Source organism: Ranitomeya variabilis, chromosome 6, assembly GCF_051348905.1.
Source record: "Ranitomeya variabilis isolate aRanVar5 chromosome 6, aRanVar5.hap1, whole genome shotgun sequence".
NCBI classification, from domain to species: Eukaryota; Metazoa; Chordata; class Amphibia; order Anura; family Dendrobatidae; genus Ranitomeya; species Ranitomeya variabilis.
In genome coordinates, this window is record NC_135237.1 from 353,375,161 (window position 1) to 353,391,967 (window position 16,807).

At 42.7% G+C, this 16,807-nt stretch overlaps 1 protein-coding gene across 2 annotated transcripts in view; it reads left to right on the forward strand.

Annotated features, from left to right (window-relative positions):
- CAP2 (cyclase associated actin cytoskeleton regulatory protein 2) overlaps positions 1-16,807 on the forward strand; it is a 189,380-nt gene that overhangs the window by 43,829 nt on the left and 128,744 nt on the right. For both annotated transcript variants that reach the window (XM_077269938.1, XM_077269939.1), the window contains exon 2: positions 16,144-16,276. In XM_077269938.1, the coding sequence (XP_077126053.1) occupies positions 16,153-16,276 (124 nt within the window). In that variant the 5' untranslated portion in view covers positions 16,144-16,152. The remainder of the gene's footprint in view (positions 1-16,143; positions 16,277-16,807) is intronic.

A 16,807-nucleotide genomic window follows, 5' to 3' on the forward strand; every position in this document is an offset into this window, starting at 1 on the left:
ATTGTTGGTAAGTACTTACCAACCTCGATGTATGGATATGTCCAAAGTTGTGATGGGGTTAATTCTAAAGTGGCACAAAGTCATCACCACTGACCAACAATAACTAGTAAAAAGTACATTTTTGTGGGAAAAATTAGATTTTTTTATTTTCACAGCTTCTGCAAAACACTCAAGGTGGTCAACACACATCTACATACATTCCTTGAGGGGTCTAGTTTCCAAAATGGAGTTACTTATGAGGGGCTTCCACTGTTTAGGCACATCAAGGGCTCTCCAAATGGGACATGGTTCCGCTAATGATTCCAGCCAATTTTGTGTTCAAAAAGTCAACCGGTGCACCTTCCCTTCTGAGCCCTGCCCTGTGCCCAAACAGTAGTTTTCCCCCACATATGGGATATCAGCTTACTCAGAAAAAATTGCACAACAATTTTTGGTGTCCATTTTGTCGTTTTACCCATATGAAAATAAAAAATTTGGAGCTAAAGCAACATTTTTGTGTAAAACATTTAGATTTATTATTTTCACAGCTCAACATTATACATTTCTGTGAAGCACCTGGAGGTTCAAGGTGCTCACCACCCTCTAGCTAAGTTCCTTGAGGGGTCTAATTTCCAAAGTGGGGTCATTTGTGGGTCGTGTCCAGTGTTTAGGTACATCAGTGGCTCTCCAAATGTGACACAGTGTTCGCTATTGATTCCAGTTAATTTTGCGTTCAAAAAGTCAAGTGGTGCTCCTTCCCTTTTGAGCCCGGCTATGCGCCCAAACAGTAATTTTCGCACACATATGGGGTATCGACGTACTCAAGAAATTGTACAACAAATTTAATGGTTCATTTTCTACTCCTACCGTTGTGGAAAAAAAATTGGGTCTAAAGTTACATTTTGTGACAAAAGTTAAATGGTTTTTTTTTCATCCCCATTTCTATTAATTCCTGTGAAGTACCTGAAGGGTTAATAAACTTCTTTAATCTGGTTTTGAGGAGTGCAATTTTTAGTATGATGCCACTTTTTGGTATTTTCTGTCATATAGACCCCTCAAAAACACTTCAAATGTGATTTTGTAAACTTTGTTGGAAAAATTAGAAATCGCTGGTCAACTCTTAACCCTTATAACTTCCTAACAAAAAAAATTATGCTTCACAAATTGTGCTAATGTAAAATAGACATGTGGGAAATGTTATTTATTGACTATTCTGTGTGGCATAAGTCTCTGATTTAAGGGCATAAAAATTAAAATTAGAAAATTGTTAAATGTTCCAAATTTTCACCAAAGTTCCGATTTTTTTCACAAATAAACGCACGTCATATCAACCACATTTTACCAATACCATGAAGTGCAATATTGCACAAAAAAAATTCTCCCAATCAGTGGGGTCTGTTTACGTGTTCCAGAGTTATTACCTCATAAATTGACACTGGTCAGAATTGTAACATTTTGTCTTGTCATGAAGGTGAAAACAGGCATTGGGGGGAGTGGAAGGGTTAAAAGACAAAAAGTGAACCTGCTAAACCATTTGAGCAACGCAAATTCACAAATAAAAAGAATTTACAATAGTATCATAAGAGTAAGGTTAACATTTGAACCACATGCTACCTGGAATGGCTTTGATATGATATTTAAAATGATATTTATATTTTTATATGACCTAGCATATTCTTTAGAAACTACATTTTCATGCATTGTATTAAAAAAGTAACTTAAAAACTGTTCTGAAATACAAAGCACTTGTGAGAAAGTTAAGGTGACAGGTGCCATCTGTGAATATCTGTCACACTGGTGTTTTTTTAGATTTAGAACCTCTATATTCCTGGCTTTGACAACATGCCTGGCAGTATGGAAAGAATTGAGAAGAGATTTATGCTGGCAGCGTTACAGTTTTCGGCTGTATCCCTACTGATAAATCAGCTTATTTCTTATACAATATAAATGTATGTAGCTCTAAAAGATTTAATGTTTATTATTTATATCCACAAATATCTTTGTTATATATATTATCGATTTTATTGGTCTAGTACTGTGTATGCTAGGATCATGTCAAAAAAGGACAAGGGTTGGGCATACCATTGGTGCAGCCATACAAGAGCCCAAATGGTATGGGAGCCAACTTATATCTCCAAAACAGCAAGCAGCTTTTGCACAAACACAATGAGGGGCCCATATACTGTTCTTGCACATGGGACCTCTTCTGTCTGTGTCCGCCACAGAGAGGGAATCATGAATGACACCAGAGTGGGCCAAATTGTATTTTTAGAAAACAAAATGTAAACACCACTGCACTTTTTGATCCAGTTTTTGATCCAGAATTAAATTAAAGAGGAATGTTTAAAGGAAAAACTTATACTTCTCCTTTCTGCTGTCTTAACTTCTTGCTTTAGCTCAAAAATTGGAAGACTGTTTTCAAATTCTGGCACAGAAATACTAATGCTTCTAACATTGAAGCATAGATAAGCAAACATAAGATGCGTCAAATTTATTTGATAGATTCGGTTTATCTCAGGTGCATGTTTGTATTTTGCGCCTAATATCAGTTTCTATCCTACCCTATGATAAATAGATTTGTATGAATACCTCAGTTATACTTTACTGCTCTGGAAAATTCACATCTTTTTCCTAACTTTACCTTAGAACTCACATTGCATGATATTGCTATGACGCTAGCCACTACTAACAAACAAGCTGTGAGGCTGTAAAGTCAAGAGGTCCAGTGTCAGAAACCAAGAAGACTCATCATAAACAAAAGGGGTAAGGCAAAGGCATATTGAGGTCACAGTCCGAGGCCAGAATTTCAGGAAGTAGCCGATCACGACAAAGGGGCAAGGTAAATGGATGATCAGGGCAAAGTCACGCAGCAATAGAAAGAACACTGAAGAATAAAGCAAACATGCACCACTGAGCTAAGGCTACAACTGGCAATAAGCAGAGGCAGACAACAAGCTAAATAGCCAGGGAATCACTCACAACAGGAGACACCAATAGGAAAACCAGCATGCCCCAGCTCTGATTGGAAGACTGGACTGTCACTCACAACACACCCCAATCTCAGATTGGATGGCTTTCGCTGTTTAGCACAATACTCACATCTCAGAACGTGCCTGCCCAGATTGTCCGGTTGAGATACCACTCACCATGGAGTGGAGGAATTGTGACATTTTTATGATTTAATGAAAATGAGTGCTAAAACAAATTAATAGTATTAGATAAATGAACATGGTAAAGGACCTACCCCTCATATTGTTGGGTGTCAGACACCTGGAACCAACACCGATCAGCTGATACTTGATGCCAATACAATCAAAAGTACATAATGCAGGGAACTTGAACACCACAATTCTACACAATGGTTAGTGGTGGTACTGCTGCTCAGGTACTGTTCAGTTCAGTAGAAGCAAAGCAGTAGAAGAATGACCATTACCCAGTTTACAGAAGTGAGGTGTTCCATCTTTGTACAGTATGTACTTCTGGAGACTGCAGCACAAGGTATCAGCTCATCTGCGGGGTTGCTGTTATGTACCCACCAATCTGATACTGATGAAGCATCCGGTGTATAGTTCATCAATATCTCAGTCTCGACAGCCCCTTTAAAGGGAATCTGTCAGCAGGTTTTTGTTACCTCATCTGATAACAGCATGATGTAGGCAAAGAGAAGTTAAAGCCAACAATGCATCACTTGTTTTACTGACTAAAGCAATTCTGCCAAAATCTGAATTTTTAGATTTTGAATGAAGCAGAGCTGAGAAAGATAACCCACTCCCACCAGGCTCTCTACAGTGCATTGCGAAAGTATTTGGTCCCCTGGAACTTTTCAACCTTTTCCCACATATCATGAATCAACAATAAGTGGAACACAATTGTCAAGTTGAACGAAATTTATTGGTTATTTTAAATTTTTGTGGAAATTCAAAAACTGAAAAGTGGGGCGTGCAATATTATTCGTCCCCTTTACTTTCAGTGCAGCAAACTCACTCCAGAAGTTCATTGTGGATCTTTGAATGATCCAATGTTGTCCTAAATGCCTAATGATGATAAATATAATCCACCTGTGTGTAATCAAGACTCAGTTCCATAAATGCACCTGCTCTGTGATAGTCTCAGGGTTCTGTTTGAAGCACAGAGAGCATCATGAAGACCAAGGAACACAACAGGTTGAAAAGATCCAGGGAGCCGAATACTTTCGCAAGGCACTGTATGTACAAAATCCATAGGCAGTGAGATGCTTAGTTGTCAGACTAGTCTGGCAATATTAGTCTCTAAAGGTACCGTCACATTTAGCGACGCTGCAGCGATCTAGACAACGATGCCGATCGCTGCAGCGTCGCTGTGTGGTCGCTGGAGAGCTGTCACACAGACAGCTCTCCAGCGACCAACTATGCAAAGTCCCCGGGTAACCAGGGTAAACATCGGGTTACTAAGCGCAGGGCCGCGCTTAGTAACCCGATGTTTACCCTGGTTACCATTGTAAATGTAAAATAAAAAAACACATACTCACATTCCGGTGCCTGCGTCCGCTTCCCTGCACTCCTCCTGCATCCTGTGTAAGCGCCGGCCAAAGCAGAGCGGTGACGTCACCGCTGTGCTCTGCTTTACGGCCCTGCGCTTAGTAACCCGATGTTTACCCTGGTTACCAGTGAAGACATCGCTGGATCGGTGTCACACACACCGATCCAGCGATGTCAGCGGGTGATCCAGCGACGAAATAAGGTGCTGGCCTTCTAGCTCCGACCAACGATATCACAGCAGGATCCTGATCGCTGCTGCGTGTCAAACACAACGATATCGCTATCCAGGACGCTGCAACGTCACGGATCGCTAGCGATATCGTTGTTAAGTTGTTCAGTGTGAAGGTACCTTTAGTCATAAATCCTTCACAGTCAGTAAACAACAGTACACACTTTGACAACTGACACATCCCTGAATTCTGTGTTTCAGCGTCTATGTCCTGCTGTCTTCAGATTAAACAACAAAGACCTTCTGACCGATTCCCTTTTAGGAAAATAAATATGAATAAAATACTGGATGCGATACATAATAAAACATGTGTCTCTCCGACCATCCAAAAGTTTGAGAGATACAAACTCATTGCGTTCCATGTTGTGCTCCTAAGCACTTTTCTTGGATTTTATGAAAGGGGGAGAGATGCAAAACCAATTTTATTCTGATGCCTATGTAAGCAGGTTGTGGGATGCAGTGACGCACGAGAGGCAGAGCAAGGGTTAACAATTTAATTGAACAAAAACAGTACTCTTCGCAGGGAGATAAACAGTTAAATTGCAAACGCCAGGAAAGAATAGGTGAATAGCAAAACTAGCAACAGTTCATTCAGTAAACTTATTGTGTCTATGGTTTCCTCAGCCGCAAATGTTCCGATGAGGGTAGTAGTCCTTGTAGCTGTCGATGAAATGTCCTCAAGAGGGGTCCAAGGTTAGCGATCCGTCTTCTGGCGGCAGTGGTCGGTCTCCGGTACCTTCTACTGAGCCCCTAGTCCATAAACACAAGCAGCCAAAGAAACAAGGTAGTGGTACTTCCAATATCAATCGGGAAGCGCAAAGTCACTGGCAGGGAAGGCCAGACGATTCTGTCTGGTGGTCGGCCTTCTCTCCTCTTCTCGTGCGCTATACTTTCAGTCACTGATGACATGGTACCTCTCTCTTCAGCAGCCCCTCTGGAAACGGCGGGGAACAACCAACGCAGCCTGTCACAGCGCCAGTACTCAGGGGACAGAGCATGATACTCACCCGGCTGCGCATTGCTGCTAGTTCGCACCAAACTGCCGGCTGCTGCACGCACTTTTCCTTTTATCTTGCCCCTCCTACCCGGGTCATGAGGTTGGTCCCATTCCTCATTCTTTCCCCCAGGCAACAAGGGAGGCAGCCTCAACAGTTCCAGACCCGGCTCGGTACAGGTACCCGCAGCCCGGTCTTCTTCCTTACACCTACATTGTTAGACTCTACTACTGAAAGGGAATCTGTAACCACATTTGACCTATTTAAACTATTAATATGGGCATACAGGCTATAGACTGCTGAGGAGAGTGACCTCTTCCAGGCTGCCTGAAAGATAACTCTGCCTCCAGAGCTTTTTTTACATGAAGGGGGAGTAATCAGTGTGATGTGTAATGGCCTCTCTCTGCTCTCCTAATCTCACTGCAGAGCTGTGTGTGGTTATACCTGACACATCTGCAGGTTCCTCTCAGCTTCAGCTTCCATCTCACAGGCAGACAGTGTTGCAATATTCTTGCAATACAGCAGAGCTCAAGAGCTGTAAAAAATATGTTTGCAATAAGTTACTTGTCTCACACTTGTTAACTCCCCCTTTTATAGAAAATAAGCTCTGGAGGCAGAGTTATCTTCCAGGCAGCATCCTCCCAATAGCCATGTAAGAAAAAAGCGTATTTCTTTGGAATAAGATATCAATTTATTCAACTTCCTATGACCTATATGCCCATATAGATCACTTAAGAGGGTTGGATCTACTGACTAGTGATGAGCGAGCACTAAAATGCTCGGGTGCTCGTTGCTCGGGTCGAACAATTTGTAATACTCGGGTACTCAGAGAGAGCATTTTTACCGCGATCCCCCCAGGGGATCCTTTTAAGGTCTAAAAACATCTGAAAATGATGGAAACACTGCTCAAATGACACAGGAACATAATGGCAAATGTCCCTGGAAGCATGTCTGACTCCTAGGTCACAGCTGTAAACAATCTTGTCAGAATTTCACGCCATTTTTACAGGCGCACCAAAAAACATACAAAAACTAAACCAAAATGTATTGACCTGGGAAATATGTTAAGGAACATCCTTTCCAGGGTAATGACTTGTATATAAGGCAAAATAACAAACCCCAAACAAAAATGTTCCTCCACTACTTGGGTTATGTACACAAGCAGCGTTTTTGATGCATTTTTCAAGTTTAGCATTGCTTAGTTTCAACCAATACAAATGCATTCACTGGGTAATGTCATTGTAACATTTAACAACCCAAGCTAGCCATGTGTTGTGTGACACATAAGTAGACACATCTTGTTTCATTTATGAAGGAGGGACACTAAGTCACAGAGCCTATTTTTAGAGGGGCATCAGGCCGCATTAATCTTCTTAAAGGGTCATTAAACAGTGGGTCTCCTATATTGTTATTGCCATTGGGATTACATGAGGCTGGGCTGTGTGTAATCACCCTGCATGGTTCCTTGCTCCATGTCCTCGTGCTCCGCCTGCATTCTATCCTCTTTCATTGTGAGCAGAGAGCTTTTCAGAATGCAGATAAGCTGGATGGTGACGCTAATTGTGGCATCATCACGGCTCACCATCTTGGTGGACTCCTCAAAGTTTTGCTGGATGGTACAGATGTCTGACATCCATGTCCACTCCTGATGTCTTAGGTATGGAGTCTGAACTGAATAACGATGGCCTTGTTGATCCTGGCAGTCAACAACTGCTCTCTTCTGCTCACAAATCCTTTCCAACAAATACAGTGTAGAGTTCCAATGCATGGGGACATCACACACCAGTCGGTGAGCCGGAAGCTGCAAATGCTGCTGAAGCACGGCAAGGGCGGCTGAAGCTGTAACTGACTTTCTAAAATGGGCACACAGTTGATGTACATTCATAAGCAGATCTGGCAGCTCCAGGTAGGTTTTGAGAAAACGCTGAACCACGAGGTTAAGCACATGAGCCAGGCATGGCACGTGTGTGAGCTCGCCTCGCCTCAGAGCCACCACCAGGTTCTGGCCATTTTCACACATGACCATGCATGGCTGTAGGTTCAGCAGTGTCAGCCATAGCTCTGACTGCTCTTTCAGAGCTGTCCACAACTTTTCACAATTGTGCGGTTTGTCACCTAAGCAGATTAGCTTCAGCACAGCCTGTTGGTGCTTGGCTGAGGCTGTGCTGCAGTGCTTCCAGCTTGTGACTGATGTGCTGCTTTTGGAGATGGAGGCTGAAGAGGAGGTGGAGGAGGAGGTGCAGGAGCTGTAGACTGTGGGGGCAACCCAGATTGACGTAGGTTCCACAATTCTTGGGGTTGGGAGGACATGAACCATCCCAAGGTCTGGCTGGGTGCCGGTTTCCACTATGTTAACCCAGTTTGCCGTCAGCGAGATGTACCATCCATGCTCACAAGCTCTTATCCATGTATCCGTGGTTAGGTGGACTTTCTCAGTAACAGCATTGTTAAGGGCACGGCTAATGTTGTGGGACACGTGCTTGTGTAATGACGGGATGGCACACCGGGAGAAATAGTGGTGGCTAAGGGACCGAATACCTTGAGACAGCTGCCGCCATCACGTTCCGGAAAGCTTCTTTCTCCACGAGCCTAAAAGGCAACATTTTGAGCGCAAGCAGTGGAGAAATTTGTGAATTTAGTACTGTGGCCTGTGGGGCATTGGAGGCATACTTCCGCTTGTGTTACAATGACTGTGGTATAGACAACTGAAGGCTGCGCTGGGACAAAGACATGGACGTGCTCGATGATGATGCTAGTTGAGTCTGGGTAATGGCAGGTGCAGGGCAGGAGGCATCTTCACATGCACCATGGACAGGGGATTGGCTTTCACGCACAAAAGTGGAAGGAGTGATGGTACCCGCAGACACTGTTCCTGGTGCCTGTGGTTTGGTCCACAGAGTCGAGTGTTTTGCTGTCATGTGCCTGATCATGCTGGTGGTAGTCAGGCTGGTAGTTTTGCTGCCCCTGCTGATGTGGGCATTGCAGGTGTTGCAAATGGCCTTTTTGGGGATATCAGCAGAGTCTTTAAAAAATAACCAGACTCGGGAAGACCTTACAGTTGGACTGGCAACTTCCGTCATGTTGCTCTTGTGTGGAACAGTTGCCTGCCTTCTGTCTGCGGCCACCACACTGCTTCTTCCTGCCTGTTGAGGTGCTACGCCTTCATCCCCCTGTGTGCTGCTGTCCTCGCTCTGCATGTCCTCCTGCCAGGTTGGGTCAGTTACTATATCATCCACCACCTCTTCTTTCACATCCGCACCCTGGTCCTCCTCCTGAGTTTCTGGCAATTGTGCCTCATCGTCGTCCCCCTCTTGTGACATGTTCCCACCATCGCCTTCGTGTGACAGTGGCTGCCCAAATATTTGGGCATTGCTACATGGAATTTCATCTTGCCCCGCTTCAAGTGGACTGGGAGAGAGGCCCGAATCGATAAATGGAAAAGTGAACAACTCTTCGGAGTGTCCAAGTGTTGCATCAGTTGTCTCAGGGCACTCAGCATGGTGGGAGAAAGGAGGATCAGGGTGAGGAATATGCAGTCCAGAGTCACGGCAACTCAGACTTGACTGTGTGGAAGACAAGATGGTGGTGGCAAAGTGACTGGAAGCATTATCCACCATCCAACCAACTACCTTTTCACACTGCTCTGGTGTCAACAGCGCTGTTCTGCTGTGCCCTATGAATTCTAAGAGGAATCTGTTGCGAGAAGGTGTGGGTGTTTGTTGTGGCCCACTTTCAGCTTGTCCACGGCCTCGACCTCTGCATGCACCATCACCATCACGTCCACTTCCCCGTCCCTTGCCATGCGCCTTGCCCATTTTAATAAAAAGGTGAATGCAAGCCTCAACTGTAATCTAATGACACAATTTGTAGGCCACAGATAGATGAGGCATGTTACAGAGATACCAGACTGTTCAATATGTGGCCGGTATTTTTTTATTTTTTACCCCAAAATAGTGTTTTGAGCTAGTGTAACACACAGCAAAAAAAGGGAAGGGAAGCCTCAAAAGCACACCAGACTGTTCAATATGTGGCCCGTATTTTTAAATTTTCTTTACCCCATAATAGTGTATACTAGACCTAGGGTAGCAGACAGCAAAAAAAGTGGAATATAGGCCTGAAAAGCAACTATGTGTAGAGCACAGATAGACCAGGAGTCTGACGGAGATATCACACTGTCCAATACGTGGCCTGTATTTTTTTATTTTATACCCCAAAATAGTGTACAGAACTAGGGTAACAGACAGCAAATACAGTGGAATGTAGGTCTGAATTGCCATAATTTGTAGGCCACAAATAGATCAGGTGTCTGACAGCAATACCAGACTGTTCAATACATGGCCTGTATTTTTTTATTTTTTACCCCAAAATAGTGTATAGACCTAGAGTAGCAGACAGCAAAAAAAAGTGGAATGTAGGCCAGAAAAGCAACTATTTATAGAGCACAGATACACCAGGCGTCTGATGGAGATAACAGACTGTTCAATATGTGGTCTGGAGTTTTTAAAATTTTTTTTACCCCAAAATACTGTATAGACCTAGGGTAGCAGACAGCCAAAAAAGTGGAATGTAGGCCAGAAAAGCAACTACCGTATTTGTAGAGCACATATATACCAGGCGTCTGACAGAGATAACAGACTGGTTAATATATGGCCTGTATTTTTAATTTTTCACCCCAAAATAGTGTATACCAGACCTAGGGTAGCAGACAGCCAAAATGTGGAATGTAGGTCTGAAAAGCAACTATTTGTAGAGCACAGATAGACCAGGAGTCTGACGGAGATATCACACTGTCCAATACGTGGCCTGTATTTTTTTATTTTATACCCCAAAATAGTGTACAGAACTAGGGTAACAGACAGCAAATACAGTGGAATGTAGGTCTGAATTGCCATAATTTGTAGGCCACAAATAGATCAGGTGTCTGACAGCAATACCAGACTGTTCAATACATGGCCTGTATTTTTTTATTTTTTACCCCAAAATAGTGTATAGACCTAGAGTAGCAGACAGCAAAAAAAAGTGGAATGTAGGCCAGAAAAGCAACTATTTATAGAGCACAGATACACCAGGCGTCTGATGGAGATAACAGACTGTTCAATATGTGGTCTGGAGTTTTTAAAATTTTTTTTACCCCAAAATACTGTATAGACCTACGGTAGCAGACAGCCAAAAAAGTGGAATGTAGGCCGGAAAAGCAACTACCGTATTTGTAGAGCACATATATACCAGGCGTCTGACAGAGATAACAGACTGGTTAATATATGGCCTGTATTTTTAATTTTTCACCCCAAAATAGTGTATACCAGACCTAGGGTAGCAGACAGCAAAAAAAGTGGAATGTAGGTCTGAAAAGCAACTATTTGTAGAGCACAGATAGACCAGGAGTCTGACGGAGATATCAAACTATTCAATATATGGCCTGTATTTTTTTATTTTATACCCCAAAATAGTGTACAGAACTAGGGTAACAGACAGCAAATACAGTGGAATGTAGGTCTGAATTGCCACAATTTGTAGGCCACAAATAGATCAGGCGATACCAGACTGTTCAATACGTGGCCTGTATTTTTTTATTTTTTACCCCAAAATAGTGTATAGACCTAGGGTAGCAGACAGCCAAAAAAGTGTAATGCAGGCCAGAAAAGCAACTATGTGTAGAGCACAGATAGACCAGGCGTCTGACGAAGGTAATAGACTGTTCAATATGTGTCCTGGAGTTTTTTTTAAAAAAATTTACCCCAAAAGAATGTATACACCTAGGGTAACAGACAGCAAAAACAGTGGAATATAGGCCGGAAATGCCACAATTTGTAGACCACAGATAGATCTGGCATCTGACGGAGATCGAACACTGTTAAATATGTGGTCTGGATTTTTTTTGGCCCACCAAAATTGTGTCATAAGTAGGCTATGACACTAAAAAAAAAAACATTGGAGTACTAAAATTGTAAAATATTTAGTGCAATGATATGCGATGCGTGTGGCGTACAAAACAATAAAAAATATAAGAACTGTAGCTAAATATTTTCTGGCCAGCTAAAAAAATTTTGGTCAGCAAAATGGTGTCCATGTCCAAAAATGTTGTAAGACACTCCAAAAAATACTACATTACCAAAAAAAAAGGCCAGAATTTTCTGCACACTCAGATCTGATGCCTAGGACAAAAAAAGCCGTTTTAAATTGCTAGATTTTCACGCTGTTGTATTAAAATGGCCTGGCTGTAGTCTGCAGTGTGACCAAGCAAATAAATGTAGAAAAAAAAGGAGGCTCTGGATTGCTTTGTAATAAAATTTGCAGGATTCAGGTGCCAAAAAAAATTACTCCTAGCCACGGATACCTGCAGCTAGGTATATATAAAATACACAGCAGCAGACCGTAATGGACCCTCTTGATATATGCAGTGAGATCTATATACTCACATACAGTGCCTGCATGCCTTGCACTGATGTGGATATAGCACTGCAATCTATATACCCCATAGTTAGCCCTAAAAAGGACTGTTGGTTTAGCTGGATATTTTGGATTGAACAATGGTAGACCTATAATAACTAATAAAAGCTCAAATCTGACCCTATCTCAGCAGCAGCTCTCCCTACACTAGCTGATTCCGGAGCTGAATGTGCCGAGCAGGGCAGCATCCGGTCTCTTATAAATCTGATGACGCTGTGCGGCCAGCCAATCACTGTAATAACACAACAAAGATGGCTGCGGAATTACAGTGTATGGGCTCATTTCCACATGCGAGTCACACGTCCGTACCTCGCATGTGGAAACCAAGCTGTGGAGCCGGCACTGAGGAGCGGAGCGTGCAGCCGCATAGGAACACATGGAGCCGCACAGCTCCGCTCCTGAGTGCCGGCGCCAGAGCTTGGTTTCCACATGCGAGATACGGACGTGTGACTCGCATGTGGAAATGAGCCCTATGGCAGACAATCCCTGCATGGTCATTGGCGCTCTAAAGAGTGCCAAAATTGTAGGGCAGAGACCCGAGCTCCCGCAATCTCGGAAACGCTCGGTGCTCAACGAGTACAGTGCTACTCGGGCGAGTAACGCTCATCGCTACTACTGACAAATTCCCTTTAAGAGGCTGCAATAAAATGTTCACACAGTGTGTAAAATACAGTTACCGTAGTTAAAGAAAAAAGAGATAGAGCGTGCATTGCTATTACGCCTCTTGTCGAGGGTCACATGTTGCTTGCATGCTTATAAAAGATGAAGCCTTATTGTCCTATTCTGCTTTATCCTAAGTATATTCACTGTGCTGCAGTGTGAGAAAACTGAGTGGCAAAAGCAGGGCCGGCTCCAGGTTTTCATGGGCCCTGGGCGAAAGAGTCCCGGTGGGCCCCTTTAACACATACCACAATTCATAATGTACGGATACGGCAGAGAAATATAGGTATAGTACAATGCCAAAGATTTCACTTACTTCTTACATTACATGAGTGATATCTATTGTGCATTCTACATTAGCTCAGAAACCGGACAGTATAGTCCTTTATACAGAATAATGAGCCCCATATATTGCCCCATACAGTATAATGGCCCCATATAGTGCTCCATACAGTATAATTGGCACCATATAGTCCTCTATACAGAATAATGAGCCCCATATATTGCTCCAAACAGAATAATGAGCCCAATATTATGCTCCATACAGAATAATGAGCCTCATATAATGCTCCATACAGTATAATGGGCACCACAGAGTGCTCCATACAGAATGAGCCGCATATATTGCTCCATACAGAATTGAGCCCATATAATGCTCCATACAGTATAGTGAGCCACATATAATTCCCCATACAGTATATGATGGGCCCCATCTATTGCTCCATATATAATGGGCCTCATATAATGCTCCATACAGTATATGATCGGCCCCATACAGTATACTGAGTCCCATATATTGCTCCTTACAGAATGGGTCCCATATAATGCTCCAAAAATAATTGGCCCCATAAGATGCTCCATGTATAATGGGCCCCATATAATGCTCCATATATAATTGGCCATATAAAATGCTCCATATATAATTAGTCCCATAAGATGATTCGTATATTATTGGCCCCATATAATGCTCCATATGTAATTGTCCCCATATATTGCTCCATATTGAATTGGCCCCATAAGATGCTCCATATTAAATTGGCTCCATATTAAATTGGCCCCATATAATTCTCCCTATAGAATTGGCTTCATAAGATGCTCCCTATATTATTGGCCCCATAAGATACTCCATATAGAATTAGCCCCTGGGCCCTTATAATGCTCCATATATGGGCCCCTTCTGATGGTCCCCATATATTTCTCCAAATATAAAAAAAAAAAAATGAAATACCTCTCGTTGCTTGTCGCTGCTCTGGACTCCTCACCGTCGGCGTCTTCCTGCTCTCTTTGCTGTGACTGCTCAGGCAGAGGGCGCGCACTGGTGACGTCATTGCGTCCTCTGACCTGAACGTCATAGTCAGAGGATGGAAGACGCTACAGCGCTGGAACCGAGAGAGGTAAGTATCGCAAGTGTTGGGGCCGGGAGCAGGCGGGGGGTCCACTCGTGGGGGCCTGCACTATAGAGCGCCAGTGTCCCAGACTGCGAGTGGGCCCCCTGCCTGCTCAGGGCCCCGGCACTTGCCCGGGTGCTGACGCCAGCCCTGGGCAAAAGCATCAAGACACAAGTATCTTATAGCTTGACCTGTCTCATACAAACAACCCTTAAAGGGAGTTTATCTGTAGTTTTGACCTTGGACTTTGGAAAACTGTTCACAGTGATAGATAGGGGGCCTGGAAAAGTGTTTAACCATACTTTTGTATGGGATATTATTAGCAAAAGTGACTTTTCATTCGGTGTGTGCTTCTACTGCAAGTGTTCAATTAGCGATGCCGAGCCCTGCAGTGCCCTCTGCAGTAAAGGCTCCACCACCTCTCCTCTGCAGCGGGTTCCCGGATGGATTGTCCATGCTCTGTGGGCTCAGCTGGGTTGCCAACTTGACTATTTATGTTTTCTGGACAGCTTTTCAAAAAAATAACCGACAGATGATATTTTTTATGGACACATTGGAAAACTATAATAAATCATTATGATTATAAGTAATATGTCTTCAGCCCATAATTCTGATGCAGACATCAACTCCATTCACTGTAACCTATAAAATGATGATAATTACTGTCAAAATAACCTGCATATATTTCTTAAGCTTCGGAAAAATCATATACGCCTTTTTTTTTTTTTTTTTTTTTTTTTTAAAACAGGGCAAAAAAGTGCTTTATTCCTACGGACTGTAGACAGAACATTGTGAACGGTGTTAAGTGAAGTTTAGACAGTCACATTTTTGGACCACACATGGGAAGGACTCAGACCAATGTTATTTAATGGGGCAATGCAAATGAGTGCTTTTTGTCACGGACCAAATCTGTGCATGAAAAGAATCACAGCATTCACTAGTTTCTACCTTGTATCAGATGAGACTCGCCATTCAGATCTGTGGGTGTGCAAAAAAAAAATCAGATTCTATACGGAGCCACTGTATAGCATCCGATTTTTACAGATATATTGCAATTATTTAACATAGGAAAATGTATTTGAACATTTTCAATAACTGCTGATGTATAAAAGTGGATTGCATATGGAAGACAAATGAGAAAAAAAATTATGGATGCTCTTGTGTGAACTTAGCAGAAGGAAGATCTGGAGGAAGCTCATAGCTCTCTATTTTATCGCTGCAAAACTAAGCATTCACTCATCGTAACATTTACATATAAATAATAGATTCATTCGGAAATATATCAAAGGTAAACTGCCACATTCTGCCAAAAATCAGGTTCATGCAATGCTAGCTTAATGAATAGTTGGCTTTCAGAAATGTATTGTTATGCCTGACAACTTCATAGTATCTGTACAGTATGTGTTCAAGGACTTAGGTGCACATGCTGCTATTTTTAAATTGCCCATTCAAATACATATCTACATCTATAGAAAAGCATGGGTGCAGATGTAGTATATCATGCAGCAATATTGTTAGTATTCTCCATTGACGATTATACAGAGAATAGATCTGTATCTGTGACACCTGAAGAAACCTGTGTGGCAGCAAACAAAAGCTGTACTGGCCTGTACTCCCTCCCAATTGTCCAACTTTAGAAATGGACAATAAGGAGGTTGAGCCTTGATCAAATAAATCCACCACATTTCTTGTTGGTTTGTTGGCATTCTCTTGAGGATAAGAGGAGGTACCTAAAATGGCGCAATACAATTATGTTTCCTAAGTAATGTAACAGCTGGGAGAAGATATGGAAAACACGATTATATCAAGCGATGCTCTGCTGTAGTTTTTTGCTTATCAATAACATTGGTCTTATTGCATTTAACATATGTTAACATTGGTCTTATTGCATTTAACATATGTGTTTCTGTTCATGTCTGTTGCAGGTGTTCAAGATGGCAGAGGTGCACGGATTAATGGATAGGTTGGAGAGAGCTGTGATTCGACTTGAAACAGTCTTATCAACGTCTGGCTTTTCAAAGTCAACAGGGAATGATATTGTCAATGGGATAAATGGAGGTAAGATGTCTATAACATGTATTGAACAAGAGCATCCCTGAGAGTCTTACGTTGGAGACTTAACAAGATCTGATTCATGTAATACATACACTGTGCCATGCAGGTGCACAACTATAAATGTAACTACTGTTACTGAGCCAGTCAACATCGATGGGTTTGGCCAATGGCCTACTGTGCTGGGGGTACAGACTGACTGATCGCCAAGAGAGGTGTTGATCACGCATGTCTATTTTCAGATTGCAGATCGCATTGTTCTTCTGGAGATAAGCCCTCCAGCCAGTGTGCCTGTTGTCGTCTTTCACATAGAAAACACATCAGCAAGGATCAGTCCTAGGCCCCCTCCTCTTCTCTTTGTATACTGCCCCTATTGGACAAACAATCAGTAGATTGTAGTTTCCAGTACCATCTCTATGCTGACGACACCCAATTATACACCTCTTCTCCTGCTTTCCCTCCGACCTTCTTAGAAAACACCAGAGATTGTCTTACCGCTGTCTCTAACATCATGTCCTCCCTCTATCTGAAACTGAA